At 34.6% G+C, this 24,000-nt stretch overlaps 1 protein-coding gene and 2 pseudogenes across 2 annotated transcripts in view; 2 read left to right on the top strand and 1 right to left on the bottom strand.

The window, feature by feature from the left end:
* The first annotated feature begins 13,078 nt into the window (after window positions 1-13,078).
* The window catches only part of LOC145291281 (uncharacterized), a 682,583-nt gene continuing 671,661 nt past the window's right edge, over window positions 13,079-24,000 (top strand). For both annotated transcript variants that reach the window (XM_080136928.1, XM_080136924.1), the window contains exon 1: window positions 13,079-13,323. In XM_080136928.1, coding sequence (XP_079993054.1) covers window positions 13,216-13,323 — 108 coding nt within the window. In that variant the 5' untranslated portion in view covers window positions 13,079-13,215. The remainder of the gene's footprint in view (window positions 13,324-24,000) is intronic.
* On the top strand, window positions 15,717-15,833 carry LOC145291884 (5S ribosomal RNA; annotated as a pseudogene).
* LOC145291675 (5S ribosomal RNA) lies at window positions 17,540-17,656 on the bottom strand (annotated as a pseudogene).

Here is a 24,000-nt window from a genome sequence, read left to right as displayed (position 1 = left end):
TGGCGTGGCCTTCGTTATAAAGATGGCCGGCCAGCTGAAAAAATGATGTCATCGCCGAGGTCCCAACAAGCAAGATATGTGGAACTCTTAGACTGTCAATAATGAACAGTAATTTTTACAGACAGCGTTACAAAACTTCAAAATCGGATTGAAATAAAGAAATAAAGAAAGAACACGGTGATTTATACTGAAACTCATCTAATATTAATAATAAAAAAATAATAAAAAAACACAAGTTGTTTGTTTAAGTATTATAAGCAATTGAATATTTCGTTGATTTATAGATTTTAAAGATTAGAATGCGTTCTTTAATTACTTATAAATTACATTTTAAAAAAGTGAAAGAACACGATTTGATTTGTAGTAAACTTGAAGTTTATTTAATATAATTAAATGAAAATTATGCATGTAAGATTATGAATATTTGAAGCAGAACACAAGCAAAACATTTGATATGAGTTAAGACAATAAACAAATATTAAAATTAAACTATTTTTTTTAATCAAAATGAATTTTTTTAAAATCAAAATGAATGTTTTTTAATTGAAATGAACAATATTTTTTTTAAATCAAAATGAATATTTTTTTAATCCAAATGAATATTTTTTAATCAAAATGAACCACAATATTTTTAAATACAAATGAACCACAATATTTTTTCAAAATCAAAAACAATATTTTTAATGGGTTTGTATTACTGTACACATAGATTCGAAAAAGTTGTCAAAAAACAAATATATAACAAATAAATGTTATCAAAGGCAAGATAAGTTACTTTTCTACAAAACTGGATATATTTTTCGTATTTTTATTCAATGTAACATGTTTATTCAGCTCGAAAACCATACAGTGTTTACCGATGTATTGGAAAATTCAAGATGGCGTCGGACTCCCTCTTTAACACGGTAAGTTTGGGAAAAGGTGTTATAAATAAAAAAACTGGATAAAATACTGTTAAAAACTCGCTCAATATATGTTACTGTGACATAGCTTGACACATATTCGGCGGGTTTTTAATAGTATTTTTTCTAATTTATCATAAGATGTAGTGGTAGTGGTAGATGGACAAAAAATGCTGGAGTCCCTCAGGGGTCAATCCTGGGCCCAACTCTCTTCCTGATCTACATCAATGACCTCCCTAAACACATACTTAAATCATTCGTTGACATCTTTGCTGATGACACGACCATCTACGGCAACACATCAAAGGCTGTAAATGACAAAGTTCTCTCTGATTCTCTCTCCTCTGATCTTGAGCGCGTGGTTCAGTGGGGGAAGACGTGGCTGGTTACCTTTAATGCATCTAAAACCAAATCCTATCCTTATATCATCAACGCTCTGATCCCCATCTGGCATCAATTGTGATGGATGGCTCTCGTCTGGGTGAGGCCCCGTGTTTTGACAAGCTTCTGGGTTTGACCTTTAATCGTGATCTGAAATGGAACACGTACATCAAGTCTGTTGCCAAGGTCGCTGGAAAGATGGTGGGATCCTTCTACCGCTCGAGAAGATATCTCACTACTGATGTAATTCTCTATCTATATAAAAGCCAAGTACGTCCAAGGATGGAATACTTTTGCCATATCTGGGCAGGAGCTGCTAAAATCAGCCTATCCCGCCTTGACAGAGTACAAACTAGACTTCGTGGCTTAGTGGGGGATTCCCTTTTCTCTACCCTGCAACCTCTCTCCCACAGAAGAGACGTTGCGAGCCTATCCTTGTTTTATCGTTATTTCCATGGCAGGTGCTCGCCTGAACTCCAATCTCAGGTTCCCCCCTCGCCAATCTTTCACGAAAAACACCGGTCTAGCTGAATCCACTGTGAAAAATTTCCCACACTCTATATCTGTGCCTAAATCAAAACGTGGATTCCATGAACAAAGCTTCTTTCTTAGAACTGCACGCCTGTGGAAGTCTGCTCCGTCTGCCTGCTTCCCACCGGACTACAACTTGGATGTGTTCAAGTCCAATTTAAACAAATTCCTGATGAACCGCCCCCTTAAGTAAACATTTCATAAAATCTCCACACTAACGTAATGTACTTGCAATAACCCCTATCCCTGAGTGGCTTCCGGGCCTTGATAAATGGTGATCACTGTGTAAAAAGAAATATATATATATAATTATATATATATATATATATATATATATAATTTTATATATATATATATATATATTAATATAATTATATATATATACATACAAATATATATATATATAATTATATATATATATAATTCTATATATATAATTCTCTCTATATATATAATTATATATATATATAATTCTATATGCATATATATAATTCTATATACATATATATGTATAATTCTACATACATATCTTTGTATATAATTCTATATATATATAATTATATATATATATACATAATTCTATATATATATGTATATATATATAATTCTATATCCATATATATATAATTCTATATACATATATATATATATAATTCTATATATTTATATATAATTATATATACATATATATAATTCTATATACATATATATAATTCTATATCTATATAATTCTATATATATATACATAATTCTATATGCATATATATAATTCTTTATATGTATATATATAATTCTATATATATATAATTCTATATGTATATATATATATATACATAATTCTATATACATATATATAATTCGATATATATATATATATATATAATTCTCTCTTTCTCTCTCTCTATATAATTCGGTATACGTATATATATAATTCTATATACATATATATATATGTATATATAATTCTATATGCGTATATATATAATTCTATATACATGTATTTATATATATAATTCTATATACGTATATATACATATATATATATATATTTATAATTCTGTATATATTTATAATTCTCTCCCTCTCTCTCTCTCTCTCTCTATATATATATATATATATATATATATATATATATATATATATATATAATTCCAATCATATTTTTTAATCTATATAATTCTATTCAAATTTGTGAGGAGGTAGAGATGCGATTCGTGTTTTATCGTAGAGATTAGTTTCTTCGAGATTTAATGTAATTGACTAATACACGAAGTTGCGATGCATCATCCACAATATATCGTGAGGAAAATCACATAACGAACTAAATGCTGCATGGTTGTCTACACCCATATCTGCAGTTATGTTCAACGCCGACTGTAGTACTGACTGGACGGATATGTATCTCGGCACAAAAAGTGCTTCTGCATTTTTCAGAGATCAAGTGACAGGCTGGAAAGCCTCCTATTACTATCAAATCCTCTTTAGAGAAGGACGCCCCTCTCTGGATCGGAAATTCTAACCGAAATGAGCGAGCCTCATGGCGCACAAATATTATGAATGTTTTACATAAATATGCGAATTGTACATTTTCTAAATAATGCAAATGATTCCCGCTCGTTCGAACCTATAAAATTAGCGATCGAGTATGAGATGCTACATTCTTATAAAACAGCAACATGACAACCAAAAACCCAGAAAGAGAATATAAGAAAGTACAGTTAGAAGAGAGACAAGGCACTCAGCGAGCACAGAATTACGCCATCTCTTTGCCCCTTACACTAACAAACGGCAGCATATACACACTGAGAGAAAGCAAATGACGACGCAGTTCACTCAATAACTTCGCATATATTCACACATACACAAAATATTAGAAAAGAAATACACAATCTCATAATGTTATTACTCACACACGCATATTCACACTATTAGAAAGCAAATATATAGGCATACACACTTCTATATCTCGTATGATTTTCCCTTTTTGGGTGAAGGCGTCAACACTTATCAAGGCCCAAAGGCTATTCGAGGATAAGAGTTAACTGAGTGTCAGGTGGATGGTGAGACAATATTGATTGGTAATGAGGCTAGTGATTGGTTAGAGTTTGGTTATTTAAGAGGGCAGATCAACAATTTGTTTATACTGGACATGAAAACGGCTATGCTGTAGTCAGTTGAAAAGTGATTTCACAGAACTGTGTCCCACGGGCAGTTCTTGGAAAGACATTTTTCTCATGGAAGGTATGGCATGAGGGGTTTCTCATGAAAAGCATTTCTGGACGAATACTTAACATAATCAGAAAAAGGAACATCCAGATTGTCCTCGAGTGTCGTCAATCTAAACAGCATGATATTAATGTAGGTATGCCTAAAGAGTTGATCCTTGGTGCTTTATTATTTCTGATATTCATAAACGACCTCTCTGATAAAATAGTGTGTGAGATGGGTATAGTTGATGATGACAGCACGTTTGATATCAGACATGAGGAAAAAACGAATGTACATAAATCCAAGGCCAGGGCAGAAACCTTAGAAAACACTCTTTAGTCTATAGTGGAATAAAATCATAACTGGATGGTAATATTTAAGCTACTTTCCTTTAACAGTCACAAAAAGCATTCTCAACCACCAGGCAATATGAATTAGAACAAATATGTTGAGGACATTGCCAAGGCTGCTGCAGAGAAGATGGCTCCATCTACCGTGCTAGAAAATTAATCACACCTGAGGGTATTTTATACATCTCCAAAGCCGCCACTCGCCCATGCGGAGAGTATTGTTGCCACATATGGATTCGTGCATCTACCGCCAGCCTTTCTTAGACAGAGTAAGAAAAGGAGTCTTATATTTAATAGATTCCGCACTATCATCCAAGCTTCAACCCAGGTCTCATGGCTGCAGTTTTGTATTCACGTGCCCGTTTTTAAGTACTTTATGGAATGTGCTCTATTGAACTCATAGCCCCCATCGACGGTCATACTCCCGACCAACCCGACAAGAGCAGAAGTGCATATATATCATTGCATTCATATCATACACCTTCACTGTTGAGGTTTCTAGATGATGAAAAGCCTTATCATTATATATATAATAAAAAGAGGCGCAGTTTGTCCCTCTGAACCAAAACACCAGATGGCACATACAAAATTATTATGTTTACGCTATTAGCCATTACATTATTTAGCTATAGGACGACATTTTAGACACATTAATTCGTATTATTAAAACATTAATTTCATCCTAGGAGTGACATCATCATCATCATCATCGTCATAACCTACAGAGGAAGTAGTTCCCATTTTTTCCCTTATCCGCCAAGTACTCCCACCGTCACCCACTTACACCGCGAATTTATACTCACAGGAGACTTAAATTTAGATCCCTTCCTACGTAACTGATCCATTCACTATTTGACATAGCATTTACTTTCCGTTCGCTTACACTAAGAATACTAACGTCTCCCCACATTTGTACTCTAATAATTAAAAAATAAAAAAATAGTAGTTCCTTACGCCCCAGTGGTAACATGCCTTGCTTGGGGTGAAAAAAAAAAAAAAAAAAAAAAAAATAATAATGCGTCGTTCAGTTGTACGTAGAGGGAAAGGGAAGCTGAAACTATTGACTGTGGTTGTAACTAGACGAGTTTTTGCTGTGAATGTTTTAGTAGAGAATGAACGTAGATTGAAGCTCAGTCGAGCACTTGCCATGGAAATAACGATAGAGTTGAAAAAGACTATTTTCTGGCCAGAAAATAAGAACTTTCAACTTTTCTCACAAACTATTTACTCACTCAAAACATCTTTCATATAACAGTAAGTTCATTATAGATACTAGCAGACAATCCAGAGTTTTCCGGTCGTAAAATACGCTTAAATATATTTTAATTTATGCATATTTCGTATTTATTATTAGAGAGCCAATTCTTTATTGAGTATCATACCAATTATTGAGCTAATTCTCTATTATATTATACCCACTATATAGTAGTGATTTAAAATATAAAAAATAAAATGACTTGAGTGCCATCAGCGAGAATCGAAACTAAACCATTTAGCTCTCCAGCGATATTCGCTAAGGACACATATACATAAAAGCTTAACAAATTACCGTAGTAAAATGTATGAATGTATATTTGCGCCTGCTAAGTTCAATTTTTTTTTCAATTCTGATCCCCTAGCAACTATTTTTACCCGCTTAAAACTAAATGGAATTTGTTCCACACGTTCGAATACCCCATATATCAAGTTGTATCAAGTTTTAAGTATGTAGACCAAAAATTGACAGAGTAGTTTGATAGAGACCATTCCGCATACACGCAATTAGCTACATATGTGCATACATGTTTCTGTAACTTGTCAAAGATCACCACTTGACGAGGCTAACAAATTGAAAGCCTTTCTCAGATCAAGACCACGTCTAATATATAAAAGGTAAAATGTGTGTGTGTGTGTGTGTGTGTTTCAGTGTCTCGCAAAAACTTTCGACACACGCAACGAACACTGGCAAAATTGGTATCGTTAGAAAGGTTCGATCGCTTGGACGACAAATATCCCAAAATTGGCCAATCAGATTAATTCTTTGACCGTCAACTAAGCCGTTTTTTTTTTGTAAGGAGGGTCAGTTTTTGCGTCGAAAATCTTGCACAATCCTTCACGCCTTGCGATCTCGATGTGTGTATAAAAGACGTTATTTTGAAACCCGTGAGGCCATAAAGTCGCTGTGGGCTAGACGGCTAACGCGTTTGCTTTTTTTTTTCACCTCCTTTTCCCTTTCGCGTTACAGGTTCGAGCTTGGCTACTGTAGCTAATGTTTTTTTTATGCTCGCACAGGTACTCAGGGTTATTTATTTACTTTTTTAGGAGGTTAACTGCTTATTAGCTTTAGTATACCACCTCTTCCCACCCGGGCAACGCCGGTATCCCCGCTAGTTTTTTTGTTATGTTTGTTATGTTGTTAAGTTATTTATTTATTTATTTTCTTATAAGAAAAAGGTCTTTTTTATCGTTTTTTTTTCCAGAGGGAAAATGAAGGAGAACAATTAAAGTACTACTACAGATGGGAAAGGAAGAGAAAAATATGGCGTATAAACACGCGGAGAGAAATAGAGAGAGGTCAGCGTCCAGTGAACTCAAACCTGCAGTCTAGGGTTTGGTGTATCAAGTTTCATTCATTACTTGCTGGTCAGAACCGTTACTTGCTTATAAGTTTTCGCACTCCAATAATCTACATATATAAATAAACAAAAGTAAATATATCTATGTAATCCACCCACCCCCACCCCCACACACACGCACGCGCGGATAAATCGATGCTAAGATTTACAGTGTAGCTAATAATGTTTGTATAAATTAACATATTATAAACAGACTCTGTTCATTCATCAAGCACTCTTTAATAAACACAAAACTTTAGTGGATCTACATCTAGGAAACAAAAACTGTACAACCATTATATATATATACACACACACACACACACACACACACACACACACACACACACACACACACACACACACACACATATATATATGTATATATAACTCTTTTCCTGATCTATATTAATGATCTTCCAAATCACATCCTTACATCATTTGTAGACATCTATGCTGACGACACTACCATTTATGGTAGCACATCTAAGACAGTAAACGACCAAGTTCTCTCCAATTCTCTCTCCTCTGATCTTGAGCACGTAGTACAATGGGGTAAGGAGTGGCTGGTTACTTTTAATGCATCTAAAACCAAGCTTCTCTTTTTACATCATCAACATTCTGATCCACATCTGGCATCAATTGAAATGAATGGCTCTCGTCTTCAGGAGGCCTCAAGTTTTAACAAGCTTCTTGGCTTGACCATTACTCCTGATCTTAAATGGAACACGTACATCAAATCTGTTGCCAAGGCCGCTGGAAAAATGGTGGGATCTTTCTATCGATCCGGTAGATATCTCACTGCTGATGCTATTCTCTATCTATATAAGAGCCAGGTACGTCCAAGGATGGAATACTGTTGCCACATCTGGGCAGGAGCTGCTAGAAAGGACTTGGCCTGCCTTGATAGAGTTCAAAATAGACTTCGTAGCCTCGTAGGAGATGTCCTTTTCTCTTCCTTGCAACCTCTATCTCACAGAAGAGATGTTGCGAGTTTGTCTCTGATGTATCGTTATTTTCAATGAAAGTGTTCGACTGAGCTTCAATCTATGGTCCCCCCCTCGCCAAACTTTCACAAGAAACACTCGTCTAGCTGTAAACACTATCAATAATTTCCCCCACTCTTTATCTGTGCCTAAACCTAAACGTAGATTCCATGAACAAAGCTTCTTTCTTAGAACTGCACGCCTGTGGAACTGTCTTCCGTTTTCCTGCTTTCCGGCTGACTACAATATGGCTGTCTTCAAGTCTAACGTAAATAAGTTCTTGATGAGCCGTTCCATATAAGTTATCAAATTTACCAAATTTTCATTACTAATGATTACTATATTGTCCAATTTCTACTGTACACTCTTTAACCCTTTTATCCTTGAGTGGCCTCTTGGCCTTGATAATGTGGTGATGCCTATGTAAAAAAAAATATGTATATATATGTTTTGTTTGTTAACCATGCTTTTTCTCTTTCATTCAAAACACTTTATTGGTAAATTTAGCACTTGCTAAATGGTGACCCATTTTGAATAATTCACAACAACAATCATTTTTATTTCGGAATATCTGAAATGACTGTTCTCGTCTTGGATCTTATCTTCACAACGTTTCGGTCGATGTAACCTCCGACCTTTTTCAGGCACAAGGATTTGATCGAAAGTGTTCTTGTCTTTATGATCTTTTTCTTTCGTCACAGAAAGAGTTAATATCGGGTTAACATCGGTAAGAGGAGATAATACAACCCCCACCCCCCAAAAAAACAAAAAAAAAACAAAACAAAACAAAAACAAACAAAAAAAGAAAAAACAAAAACAAAATCAAACAAACAAACAAACAAGCAAACAAAAAAACGCAAAAACAAACAAACAAAAAAACAAAACAAAAGCAAAAACAAAAAACAAAACAAAATCAAACAGAAAATAATCGAAACGAAATGTCACAAAAACGCGTACGTTTTCGCCATAAATGAATGTAGCAGTCACCATTACATACTATTTCCTCTTGTGGATTAATGCCCCCGCCTTGCTGACTGATGCGGTCACGCACTGACCAGTCAGCTAATAGGGTGCATTAATCCTATATGTCCCTTAAGGAACTACTTACCCTTGTCAGGAACTAACCAGCATCGAACAGAGGAGCTCAGACCACCAAAGAAGACAGACCTTTCTCCTTTCACTCTCTGACCATTGAATTCCCTCCCTCCTCAGGCTGCGACTACTTCACTGAAGACCTCCACTGGACAACCTGGGAACATTTCAAATTTTTGCTTCTCGACAAGAGAACATCTTCGAACCTTTTGTTTCCTTTCTCTCTTTCGTCTCGGACGCAGTCTCTTTTTTTATTTTTTTTTTCGAAATAAACCTTTTCGTTGTTGTGTTCTAAAAAGATGTGCTGATTAATTACTCCGTGTTTTATTTTTGTGTTGCAAATTGATATTTTATTAGGAATTTTACGCACTCGCGCATAAAACCTATATAAATGAATCAATGACGCTTAACATGCCTTGAAATCAATCAGTTTTTAGGGAATTTCCCTGGTAAAATAAAATAACACAATTCTATGAACAAATGACAAACAACTTCTTCAACTTAACAAAGGATAGGTTTATTCGCAAAGGGTACTTTAGAAAGAAAGGAAGGAAGAAAGTAGAGTCGGGTCTCCACTGCCTTACGAGGTAGTTACAGCCAGTGGCTGTCGTCAATACCTTAGGTAGGGGCAGCGAAGTGAACAGACGTCTAGCACCGTCGAAGGCTGGTAGCGTAAGAGCGAGAGTTTTCTTCTGAGACTGGAAGCTGTCTGGTCCCTAGGGGTTAATTCGTATTCATGTGCAAGTCCTCAGATTGGACAGTTTAAGGCCGCATCACTCACTCAGAGGAAGCGAATGCGCGAGAAGAAAAGGGGTCTATTTGTGTCTGCTACAAGTTAACCAACTAACCTCCCATGCATGGAGTATTGTTGCCACATCTGGATTAGTGCATCTACCATAAGACGCTCACTCTTAGGCAGAGCCCCCAAAAGACTCCCAAATCTAATAAGTCCCACATTGTCAAACAAGCTCCAACCTCTGTCCCATCGTGGCAATGTTGCATTGTTGCACCCTTGTGCCTGTTTTACAAGTATTTTAATGGAATATGTTATGACGAACTCATAATACTCGTGTCCTCTCGAAATAAATATCCCCGACAAACCCGATAAGTATCAAAATTCCACCCCTTCACTGTAGAGGTCCTTGGATAATAAACGCTCTAATAGCTTCTTCTCTCGAATTACTAGACTTTGAAATTCCCTCTCTGCTTCTCGCTTCGTTCACTGTACTAGTATGTAGAAATTTAAATGTAATGTGAACAGACATTTCACTGGTTAACCTTATACACAATACCCTTGTAGGAATGGTGCTGGATGATAGCCTCTTACGTCAAAGAAGCAATATGCCACATTTGGAACGAATAAGAATAATATATATTTTTTTAATATTAGTCTGACCGGTACTAATGAAACTCTTTTTTTGAGAAAACAAAACAAAACAAACAAACGAAGTAGATAAAAACAAACAAACCAACAAACCAACAAACCAAAACAAAACAAAACAAAAAAAACAAACAAAAAAACAAAGACACAACAAAAAAATCAATGTTCGGTTATGCAACTATCGTTTTTTTTTTTTTTTTTTTTTTTTTTTTTTTACAGTCTCGCGTCAGTTCATCGTCAGCAGTGACTCCATTATAATCATCATCAACTTAATGATGTTGAATAAATTCCCCTTGAAAAGCGAGTCATCTTTCCTTCGCTTCTTGTAGCAGTCGACGTAGAGTTGTCTCCCATCACTTCGAAACAAGCTCTGATGACAGGCGTGGGTGCATATAAATATATGCGTGCATTTACAGAGTTTTTGTTTCTTTTTTTTTGCTTGTTTTTGTTTTTTGTTTTTAATATTTTAGTACCGGTCAGTTGTAACCAGATTCAGTTATCGCTCCTTTTCGACTGAATCTATCGTAAAACGACGCAGGAAACATTTTACAGGAAATATAACGCGCAGTTCGACGTGGTGACATCTTATGCGCAACTACACAATGTTGTCCCCCCTTTTTTTTCTTATGTGTATTTTCGGAGCGAACCGACGAGGAAATAATACTATTGCGTAACTTTCAGTCTTTTTACAGGTAAAAGAAAAAAAAAAAAAAACGCGAATCAGTTGACATATAAGTACCAACAAATGACGAAGACTACTGGATTCAACATGGGTGACGTCTAATTATATATATATATATATATATATATATATATATATATATATATATATATATATATATATATATATATATATATATATATAGCTGTTTCGCGGTTTCACGGCTCTTTTGTGTGGCGAGACGTGGCTAGCTCTGCCCAAGTTAGCCGAGGCTGAGTCATTGTGCTATTCACCTAGACAACCCCCATCCACCTTTTACACCCGGGGAGAAGAATAGATATTCTGTATTCGCGGGTACGCACGCATGTACACGGAGCGAGGACTCGCGACCACGCGCTGGCGCGTGTTTGCCCGGCCGACACGCGCGGGGGAGACCACCAAGCAGAAACGGAAGGACAGGTATTATATAGACTGGCTTAGTTGAAATCCGTCATCTCTTCAACAAAAAAAAAAAAAAGAAAAAAAAGAGTAAGAAGAAAGAAGGAAAAATAAAGGAAAAATAACAACAATGGCAACAATGAAGGCAAGGTATAAATTCAATATTTTATCTTGACATTTGTTGACCTCGTCTCTTTTGCGGTCTTCCAAATAGAGAGGAGGAAACATTTGTAAATTAATTAGCTTACCGTCCAAAGACGCCACTCTTCCATCGCTGTACACACCGACACATACATTTAACTTTACTCAGTGTAAACGCCCTAACTGTATAGGACTGCAGGTCAATACTAAAAAACAACAGCAATAACAATAACAGGGAAAATAAAAGCAATAAATAACAGTTTAAACTAAAAAATATAAAAAAGAAGAAAAATCAAATCAAATAAAACCCCCACATACTTTAAAATTCATAAAAATTTATCAAAGATGGCAACAAAAAAATACAAAAATTTATAAAAGTCATTCCAAAAATGAACGAAATTAGAAAACACCACAGTGCAAACAAAAAAATAATATCAACAAATATGTAACGCAATTATCTGTATATAAAACACACACACACACACACACACACACACACACACACACACACACACACACACACACACACACACACACACACACACACACACACACACACACAAAACCAAAATAAAAAGGAACAGTAAAATGCCTCTTTGGAAAGAGGAAGAATGTTTTAAATATAAAAAAATGAAAACAACAAATGTACCCCAAACACGCGGGATTAACCAAGGAAATATTTAAAAAAAAATAAAGACGTAATATTAAAACTTATAATATAAGTTATTATATTATAAATTGGCATATCCGCTTTTTTCCATATCTAAATTTTACCCAATTTAATCGAAATATTTTCTTTCTTTCTTTTTCTATTCCCTCTCTCTCTCTCTCTCCCTCCCTATCCTCTCTCTCTCTCTCTCTCTCTCTCTCTCTATATATATATATATATATATATATATATGTGTGTGTGTGTGTGTGAATATACATACATTTCTTGTATATTTGTAAACATGTTTTAGTTACGCTCTTAATTTAGCTAAGCTTCTACATGCCAAGTCATTAGTATGAAAAAAATTTCACTCTAAATTACTATATGCATTAAATAACTACTTTCAAATTGACGAGTGAGGAGAGGTCACGCTTGGTATATTTTATCCCTACTAGTTGGACTTCCCGTGGTTCTGTGAAATCGCAGGCATCGATAGACGGTACCGAATAACGTGATTATATATATATATATATATATATATATATATATATATATATATATATATATATATATATATATATATATATGTCATTCTCTAAAAGTTCACAATGATAATAAAATGAATTAAAAAAAAAAACTCTTGAAATGGCATTTATTTAAAAACATTATTTGGTACAGTGGGAAATATATGGATTTAAAAATATATATGGCGGAACTAATATAATTCTAAACGTTACAACTCACCAACTGGTCAGAACATTACATCGGGTTTTTACGTCCTCTGTCCCCACCCCACCCTTGGTGTATATTTGGTCATATTGTAGTTTGTGTCCTTTCCAATTAAGCACATCGCCCAGTGTCATTTCCTCGGAAGTCAACTTGTATATACAATTTATCCAAGATGAAGATACCGGCCAGTCTCGATCTTCAATGCGGGAAAAAGACCGACCAAAAATGTACTGGAGATGAACGGATGGATGCTGTTTACGACGACTCGTTAACGGAACAGGTATTTGTCTTATTCCTTATTGCCCGCCTCTCCCCCTCCGCCTTCTGTGTTGCTTCATGTTGCTTATTTGCCGCCATGTGATCGAGTCTTGATGCGAATCCATCGAAAAAAAAAAAGTAAAAAAAAGAAAAAAAAAAGTAAAAAAAGAAAAAAAACAAAGAAAAGAAAAAGAAATAAATCACCAGATTCTAATTTGGTTAGTTCATTAATTCATACATTATTAATATATCATGCCGAGTTTACTCGACCTTCGGTGTTAGGATTAAAGCGTATCACCTATAGTAAATGTAGTATTGTGGCGGTTGCAATGATTCTAGATTTATTTAAAAAAAAAAAAAGGATCTTTGATTCCTTTTTCCTATTAATTATTCACTACTTATTAAGGCCAACAGCCACTCGATCATTAGAGTGAGCGATATTTTCGATTGGATGATGAAACATCACTATGAAAGTATTGACGAACTATGATTAATTCACAGGACGACTCGACAGGTATTTGTTGACATTGAACTTGAAAATGACCATGCTGTAATCTGCAAGTCGATAACGTCTTCCAAAGATAGGAAGTTCTTGGAAAGAAACTTTATTCGTGGAAGTTCCGTTTGATTTTTGGTGCACATAGGAAACAAGGAGAGTTCCTTACAGTGTTTGTAGTACGATAAGATTTTGCGGAGAAGTTGATTTTTTTTTTTGGTGGCGCGGGCAATGCTTGAAGCTTAGTCGAGCACCTACCATAGAAATATCGATAGAATATTGAAAAGAAATATGAGAATAAAACAGATAAAAAGAGTGGACCAACATTTAAGCTATACGATTATAATTCTATATACAAGTGCTATTTTTTTTAAATTACAACAGAAATATACAACAATATAACAACAAAAATCTAGAAATAGAAAAATAATAAGGTTTTCTTCTACCCCATTCAACCAACAGGCAAGATATACAATAATAAGATTACGTACAATGTTCCTGGTCCTATTTTAATAACGTGAGCAACGACCTCCATTTTCCAACACATTTGATGTCTTTGTACCTAATTTATTAATATATATATATATATATATATATATATATATATATATATATATATATATATATATATATATAAAGAGAAAGAAAATTAAAACTGTAATACTCCAAAAAAAACAAGTCCTTATTCCGCGGAGTTTCAAAGAATGCTATTCTTGGTGTTCTTCTCATCATAGTATTCATATATTATAATCCCAACCAAATAAAAAAGCATTCAGCAATTTATATGTGTAGCAATTCTAGAATTGCTGCAAATATAATTTGCTGATTTCTTTCTGTCCTCTGATGAGAAGAATAGCAAGAATAGCATTCTTTGAAACTCCGCGAAATAAGGACTTTGTAAATTGTTTTTTTTTGGAGTATTGAGTCGAACAATAAATTTTGATTGTAAAGTTCAACTTACAGTTTTAATTTTCTTTCTCTTATTCTAAAAGTTACATCTAATCTCTATTGCCTATTAAGCTTTCTTATTCGGTTGAGATTAAATTTTCTAATAGTATATAAATACTGTTATTTATATTAGTTTGAAGTTTACCATTGCGTATATCAGGTAAACACTACATCCCTTTGTTTTCATTAATATATATATATATATATATATATATATTACAACGGAGTCACCACACTTATCAAGGGTAAAAACCACTCGAGAAAAAGGGTTAATGAATGTAAGGTGGTATTGTAGTAATCGTTAATAATACAGATTAGGTATAATTAAGATTATTTAAGGGAACGTCTCAAAAAAAGTAGTTTACATTAGACTTGAAGGCTATAATATTGTAATCGGCCGGGAAGCAGGCAAGTTCAACAGTGTTCCACAGGCGGATAGTTCTAAGAAAGAAGCTTTGTTCATGGAATCTGCGTTTAGATTTATGCACAGATAGAGTAGGGGAAATTGTGGATAGTGGTCGTAGCTAGTCAAGTGTTTTTTTTTGTGAAAGTTTGGCAAGGGGAGGGACTATAAATTGGAGCTCAGACGAGCATTTCCATGAAAATAATAATAGAACAGAGACAGGCTCGTAACAACTCTTCTGTTGGGAAGAGGCTTGCAGGGAGAAGAAAAGGACATCATATACTAGGATTCGAAGGCTGTTTTGAACTTCATCAAGGCAAGATAGTGCGCGCTCAGCAGCTCCTGCCCAGATGATATCTACAGTAGAACCCCGGGATACGGTGGTCCTAGGATAAGTTTTTTCAGCTTACGATGTGGAATACAATGTTTTCTAGCTGCTGGTTACGGTATTTACCCCTCACAGTGTTATATATCATGTTATTTGATTAAATACATGTGTATTATATACTGTACTGCATTTTGTTACTAATTTTTAATGCTGTATTTGGGGTTCTACTATATATATATATAGTACGGCATAATCACGTTGACACACCGGTTCTCGTCAGATCACCGAAGTTAAGCAACGTTGAGCCTGGCTAATACCAGATGGGTGACCATTTGGGAATTCTAGGCGCTGTATGTGCTCTCCGCTTATCTCGGCATTGTTTCCAGTCGTCTTGTACCTCAACTTGCCACTGGTATGCAACAATGTTGACTCAGGAGAGGCGTGGTTGGAGATTGCGCAACTCTTGCCACACAAATTTCACGCGCAGGCACCCTTACAGTGGGTATCCATAGTCTGTCAAGACTGAAGGAAGCCTTATATATATATATATATATATATATATATATATATATATATATATATATATATATATATATATATATATATATATATATTGTTTTGCAAATGAATACTTCAAAGTGTAGTCTCTGCTTTGCCATCGTCAGAGGACAAAGAATAGTTTTCAAATGTGCTAAAATGCATTTAGAATATTTGTAAAATATTTCAAATGTTGCAAAGACAATAACAAAATGTTTGATTTAACAAAACAGAGACAAAAACCTATTTTATTGCTGCAAACAAAAAATGTCACTTTAAAAATAGAAAGAAATAAAGTTTATCATTATTTTCCGTCACAACTCTACTAATAAAGATATTCGATTATAATTGTATATACAAGTGTTCCTCGCTCTATTTTTTAAATCACAGCCGAAATATGCAATATAACATCAAAAACATAGAAATAGGAAATTAATTTGATTTACTCCCCTATTCAGCCGACAGGCAAGATTTAAAGTTATAACTTTATATGCAAATATTTGTTGTCATAAAAGAGATGCATAATTTACAACGATATAACTACAACAGCATCTAGAAATAGGAAAATAATTTGGTTTACTCCACTTTATTTAACCAATATTTAAGGTATACGATCATAATTGTATAAACATGTGTCCCTATTCCTATTTTTTAAAATTACAACAGAAATATACAACAATATAACAACAAAAATTTAGAAATAGAAAAATAATTAAGTTTTCTTCTACCCCATTCAACCAACAGACAAGATATACAATAATAACATTATATACATTCTGGTCCTATTTTAATCACAGCCTAAATGATTTACAACTAATAACCAAAAAATCTAGAAGTAGAAATATAATTTGGTTTAACCCACCCCCGATTAAACCAACAAGCAATATATATTTCCATTTAGAAAGACATTCCGATCCACTTCAAAAATTATCAATAGCAGCGTACTAAAATAAATATTTCTTGTATGGCTCACCTTGATAAAGCAAACAGCTGTTCATTAGAATTTTCCCCTTTTCTTCCATCATCTATCTTCGCGTGACTGTCATAATAACTCTTCTTACTGACGGTTCCAGGTAAATACAGATACTTCTCTACTATGAATGTAAACATTCTATATTAATATTCTATGCTGTTTTATTCACTGAGTCTCTAAGTTCATTATTTTCTACTATAACCGCATGATCAGCAGGGATCAGCAGGGAGTACATATTTACTTGATTTTTTATCTACACTAACCTTTTCTAGAGCTCCCTCCCCCTGACTTTGTCCTTGTTCAACAAATTTTACACCATTTATGAAGTTAGTTGACTACACCTTTGTCACAGTTTCCTTTTTGTATTCGAATCGAAGCCTCCGTCCAGTCTCGAAAGACAAAGGATACCCCCTGTAGAGGCAGCTGCGCGTGTAATTGTGTGGCAAGAGTTGCATAATCCCTCAAACACACTTCTCCTGAATCGGCACTGCTTGAGTCCAATGGCAAGAAGAAGTCCAGGACGATTGGAAGCAGTGCCGAGATAAGCAGAGAGCTCATACAGCACCTGGAAGTCCCAAATGGTCACCCATCTGGTACTGGCCAGGCTCATCGTTGCTTAACTTCGGTGATCTGACGGGAACCGGTGTTTCAACGTGATTATGCCGTATATCTTTTGTATTATACAGTGGAAAAGCCCCTGTCCCTTCCCAAGTTTTATTTGGATGGCACCGTTAGTCTTCGTTTACATATGCACCTCACTTCAGCTTTAGTCACTACGTTTTGAGGCCTCGACACATAATTAAATTTACCCATTGCGATTCGTCTTATCTATTTTAGGGCAAGAATTAATACGAAAATACACCCCATACAAAAAGATTTGCTCCCTATCCTTGTGGATTAAACTCTCAACTAATAAACACGGAGTAAATGCACAACTCTTTGTAAAATATAGAGCACTTTAGGTAGCCAATAACATGAAAATGCAATTTAAACGCGAACTTGATACCATGTGTCATATAGAATATCCAACAATAATATATACGGTAAAAAGAAGACAAAACAACACTGTCTTCAATTTGATAAGGAGTTTTATCTCGAAATATATCGGAACATGTAACAATAACTATTAACTTTTGAGTAATAATGTTAAATTATCTTTTTCGACTACTACTTATTTAGTGTAAACTATTATAAGTTCTAACAATGCAAAATAGACAAAGAGACAAATGAAGGAGGATTATTAAATAATCAAAATATTCAAGGGAATTCATTTTGCAATCGCAGGAATATTGATGAATGTCAATTAGAAGGTAAATGCCTCACTTCCAATATAGTATATAAATGTGAAGTAACAGATAATAACAGAACTAGAACATATATTGGGGGTCACAGAATGTAGCTTTTAAGAAAGATTTAAAAATCATACAGAATCCTTCAAAATACCACATGATAACAATAAGAAAACAACATCATTAGCAAATTGGATTAGGGAATTAAGGAAAAACAAAATGGTATATATATACTACAGGGAAACCTGATGTTGCCGGGATTGAATGATGATCAACGAATATTTCACACGCCTATATTTTTATTGTCATCGAAAGTACAATCTAAAATCACGCTTAAACCAGGACAAAACTCAAAGAAAATCAAATTGCCTCTTCCCTTCAGGCTTGCATTTACTAACATCTAATTTAAATGATGTTGAGGCATTTCTCCTAACAAACACCCCGGATATGTTAGCACTAAGTGAGACTAACCTACACTCCTCCATCCCCTCTAACTACTTTAACATACCCGGATATCTCCCACTCTGGCGTAAGGACTCTGACAGACATATGCACAGGCTTGGAGTCTATATTCGAAACACCCTCCCCCTGATGTTCCGACGAGCTGCAAGCGCTTGTAACCCCCCTACGTAAATACCCCCAACAAACCCAACAAGCAGTACAATCCCACCTCTTCACAGTAGAGATCCCTGGATTTTTTACTTACATGAAAAGGGGACAGCCCTTTTATCATGTAACAGATGCAAGAGAGCTTTCTACTCCAGTAGTTTCTTCCCCAGAACCGCTAGACTTTGGAACTCCCTGCTAGGTTCCTGCTTCCCCAACTGTACTGACATGCAGAAATTTAAGTGTAACGTAAACCGACATCTTGCTGCCCAACTCCCCACCTAGTACCACTGTAGCCTGTGTCCCTAATAGTAGCCCCCTACATCAAAGTGGCAATGTGCCTTGTTTGGGGTGAAAATGTAATAAAAAAAGGAAACTTCACACGCCTCCATGCAGTAACTTAGTCCAAAATATACGTTATTCTACATTGCACTCTAGACAACCTACTGTTTCTTTTGAAAAAATATTTTATGTAAACTTCTTTCCAAATAATGAAAAAAAAAAAAATTAAGAAATTTACGCACGTGGTTTGAACCTACAGACAACGTCATGCAAAAAAGCAAAACAAAATAAACAAAAAAAAAAAAAAAAAAAAAAACAACAAACAAACAAACAAACAAACAAACAAAACACGTAAAATTTCAAGTCTTATAAAGTTCTTTGGAGTTAATGAAAAAAATTAAGCAATTGTGGAGTTCGAACCAACAGACCACGTAATGCAAAAAAAAAAAAAACAATAAAAAAATAAAATAAAAACACGCTATCAACTTACCCACAGTAGAATTTTCACGGACCCTTGTTCTATCATTGTTGGTAAGCGACATGAAAAAAATGGCTCTACCGATACCGATAATAGATAAATTAAAATAACGGTTTCGATTTTCGATTATCGATTATTATCGGGGGTATTTTGAGACAAAACTTAACTAAGATGACTCCCAGACTTATACACTAAAGTTCTGTAAAGTTTACAGAAAATCTGTTCAGCCGTTTCGGAATTTATAAGGAATGAACCTCCACACAGACAGACAAAGTTGCATTTATATAATTGTAGATATACAATGTGTGTGTGTGTGTGTGTGTGTGTGTTGAAGTGCTACGAATATAAGAGTGGTACAATTCAAACGAGCGACTTGAGAATTTATTTTTCTACATAGTCACCACCATTCTCAATGCACTTTGTCAGGAATTCAATGACGCATCAATGCTTCTGACGTATGTCTATGACAGGGGGTGCTTTCCTAGAGTCTTGCACAGTCAATAACTTGCAAGAGAGCGATGAAACTTTCAGGTCATGAATGCTTAAGTTCAGTCATCATAACAATACAATTTGCAATAGCCACTGATCCATTCGGGCGGAATAAAATAATATGAGGCATTACTTTTGGAACGTATTGTATTAGATGTAACTGTGATCCATAAGGTCAGAGCCACTTCGACTATTTATTCCCCTTTGATTTCACCAGAAAATTCATGAACTATGACACATCGTTTCAGATATTCTTTTTGTATGATTAAAAATAATATGCATCTATAACGCGATGCTATTTATCCACTCGAATTTTTCACATAAGTCATAATTAGTGATTGCTTATTGATGATAACCGGTTGTGTCCCTTTGATTCTGACTGACAACAAATCTCCCCAGATTTTCAGCATTCACTATCCCTTTTGATAAACGTCGAAAATCAGCTGTTTTAATTATCATTGAAATAAAGAGAGTCATTATTTTGCTATCTAATTTACGCGCGTGTTTGCGGTATGTACAAACACACATAGGCGAATAATAAGCGATGCTGAAATAAGGCTTAGCATATATTTTGTGTTCGTAAAGTAGATATGTAAAGTCTTAGAGAAACACTGCATTATGAATCCCTATGGTGATGAAATGCGAAAGCCTCTGTGTAGCGTAATTGCCATCAATATATTTTCATATTACTACGCTCTACGCACGTATTGAGCACTGTGAAGTAGATACTGAAAATAGATGTATAAAATATTATAATCGATGAAATAGCCCATTTTTGAACCAAATCGATTGATTGCTTGTTCTAATTGAGGACCCATCACTATAGAGGACGGACTGTTGATTTTATAAAAATTATTTTTTTAATATATAATGGCTTGCATTAAGTTTAAAATGCAAAAGTCAAGTATCATATTTTAATTGTGCTCTAAACAGAAACATTCATTTCGAACGCGTCCCTGTCATATAAAATAACCTTTTTGTTTTACATGAGTATCACCACTTATCAAGGCCCAAAGACTACTAGATGATAAGGGTTAAGAGTGTACAGTAGTCAATTGAACAATATAGTAAGTGTTAGTAAATTCGGTAAATTTGTTAAGTTAAGTGGAACGGCTCATCAAGAACTTGTTTACTTGAAGACAATCAGATTGTAGTCAGCTGGAAAGCAGGAAATCGGAAGACAGTTCCACAGAACTGCAGTTCTTCTAAGAAGGAAACATTTTTCATGGAATCTACGTTTAGGTTTAGGCACAGATAAAGAGTGGGGGGATTATTGATAGTGTTTTCAGCTAGACGAGTGTTTCTTGTGAAAGTTTGGCGAGAGGGGATCATAGATTGAAGCTCAGTCGAGCACTTGCCATGAAAATAACGATAAAGCAGAGACAAACTCGCAACATCTCTTCTGTGAGATAGAGGTTGCAGAGAAGAGAAAAGGACATTTCCTACGAGGCGACGAAGTCTAGTTTGAACTTTATTTTTGATTTTACAGTAGAGTCCAAAACTAAGCGACAAAATTTTAAAACCTAAGAAACAACAATTGTGAAAAGCTGAAATTTTGACAACTGGTAGTCGTTATTATCCATAATAGCATACTAAAATTTGAATCATTTGCAAAGGATAGAAAAAGAATTATAACAATTTATTTATTTTCAAAATAGGAACGTCTAAAAGTAAGGGACAAAATTGAGGGAAACAATGTAAATAGTATGCTATATTCAAATTTTTAGATTTCCTCTAAAGAATAAGTCTTACTTAGTCATTTGTAGACGTTGCATCAGCCGGCACTATGGCGAAACGCCAAAAACTTGATTACTCTGTGAGACAAGCTATTGTGAAGCTACACAAGGAAAAGCACACCATTAGAGAGATTTCAGAGAAAGTGAAACGTTTCAAGAGTGTTGTAGGCAGGGTTGTTAAATCCTGCAATGATATTGACAAAATATTTAGTGCTTTTAAAACAGGCAAACCCCGCAAAACTTCAGCAAGAGAAGATCGAATAATGCAGCGTATGTCATTTGAAGGCCGTTTTAAATCTTGCACAGAAATTAAAAGGGTTATGAATGTGTTAATGTGTCAAGACAGACTGTTTCTAGACGACTGCAAGAAATAGGGCTGTTTAATCGAACCTCAGGGAAGAAACCACTTGTTAGTTCGAAGAATAAGAAGAAACAGGTATGTTATTTGGACATATAAAAATTGGGCAAAAGCATTTTTCAGTGATGAAAGCAAGTTTAATTTATTTGGAAATGATGTAAAAACAATATAAAGAGACGTATTGGTGAAAGATTAAGTGCAAAGTTTACTAAGAAAACTGTCAAGTTTGAGGTCGGAAGCGTCATGGTATTTGGAATGTTTTCTAGCCAAGGCACAACGCCTCTTTTCCGATTACAAACTTTACAAACTCGTGTAAATGCGCAGATCTATAAAAACATTGTTCAAATTCAGAATTCAGGTTTCGATAGGGCTACCTTTATGCAAAATAATGCCCCATGTCACAAGGCAAAGGTGGTAATGAGTTACTCTAGCGAGCAAGATTTCGAAATTATGGATTGGCTACCGCAAAGTCCTGACTTAAATCCAATAGAAAATCTTTGGAAGACCTTAGGAGTGAAACTTATGGAAAGAAATCCCACTAACACGGAGGATTTGTGGGTGAAGCTTCAAGAAAAATGGTCTAAAATTAGTATCGAGGATTGTCAAGAACTGATTCGTTCTTGTAGTTGAAGATGTGCAGCTGTCATTGAGAGCAAGGGCTCATTTACAAAATATTGATTGTATATGCATTTTTATTGTTTTTTGGCTGTTGACATTGTTTTCCTCAATTTTGTCCCTTACTTTTGGACGTTCCTATTTTAAAGATAAACAAATAATTGTCATAATTCTTTTTCTATTCTTTGCAAATTATTCAAATTTTAGTACGTTATTGATTCAAATTTTAGTACGTTATTGATTCAAATTTTGGTACGTTATTGATTCAAATTTTAGTACGTTATTGATTCAAATTTTGGTACGTTATTGATTCAAATTTTAGTACGTTATTGATTCAAATTTTGGTACGTTATTGATTCAAATTTTAGTACGTTATTGATTCAACTTTTGGTACGTTATTGATTCAAATTTTAGTACGTTATTGATTCAAATTTTGGTACGTTATTGATTCAAATTTTAGTACGTTATTGATTCAAATTTTGGTACGTTATTGATTCAAATTTTAGTACGTTATTGATTCAAATTTTAGTACGTGGATGATAACGACTACCAGTTGTCATAATTTTAGCTTTTCACTGTTGTTATTTCTAACAAATATTAGGTTTAAAAATTTTGTCTCTTAAGTTTGGACGCTACTGTATATGCCTGGCATTACTGGTTGTGCGGGAATAATGGCTTGAATTTAAGTTTAAAATGAAAAAGTCAAGTATCATTGTGAAATTGTGCCTGAAACAGAAACCTTCATTTCGAACGCGCCCCCGTCATATCAAAGAACACACTGGTAATTTTATATGTTGGACCTTTCGGCTTGTGTGGTAATAAAACTTCTCAAATGCACTTGTGATGTTAGACTGTGTAAGATGCGAACTTTTTTCAAGATCGTCTGTTCCTGCTTTTATCGGATTATTTAGATTATCGGTTATCGATACTTACCGAAGACATTCCGACATAAATCCTATCTAAGAATACTGCCAGGTAACTAAAGTACTTACGTGTGAAATTTCATAAAAATCGGATGCGCCGTTTTCCAGTCTATAGGGAACGAACTCACAGACACACAAACACACAGATATGCAGAAAACGTCCCTTTTATATAATAGTAAACAGAGGAAAATATGCATTTCTTTTATAGTAAAAATTGATAGTAGCGGAATAAAATTA

This window comes from Euprymna scolopes, chromosome 12 (assembly GCF_053919585.1).
Source record: "Euprymna scolopes isolate OS-2025 chromosome 12, ASM5391958v1, whole genome shotgun sequence".
In the NCBI taxonomy this organism is placed as follows: domain Eukaryota; kingdom Metazoa; phylum Mollusca; class Cephalopoda; order Sepiida; family Sepiolidae; genus Euprymna; species Euprymna scolopes.
This window is presented reverse-complemented; position numbering and strand designations above follow the sequence as displayed.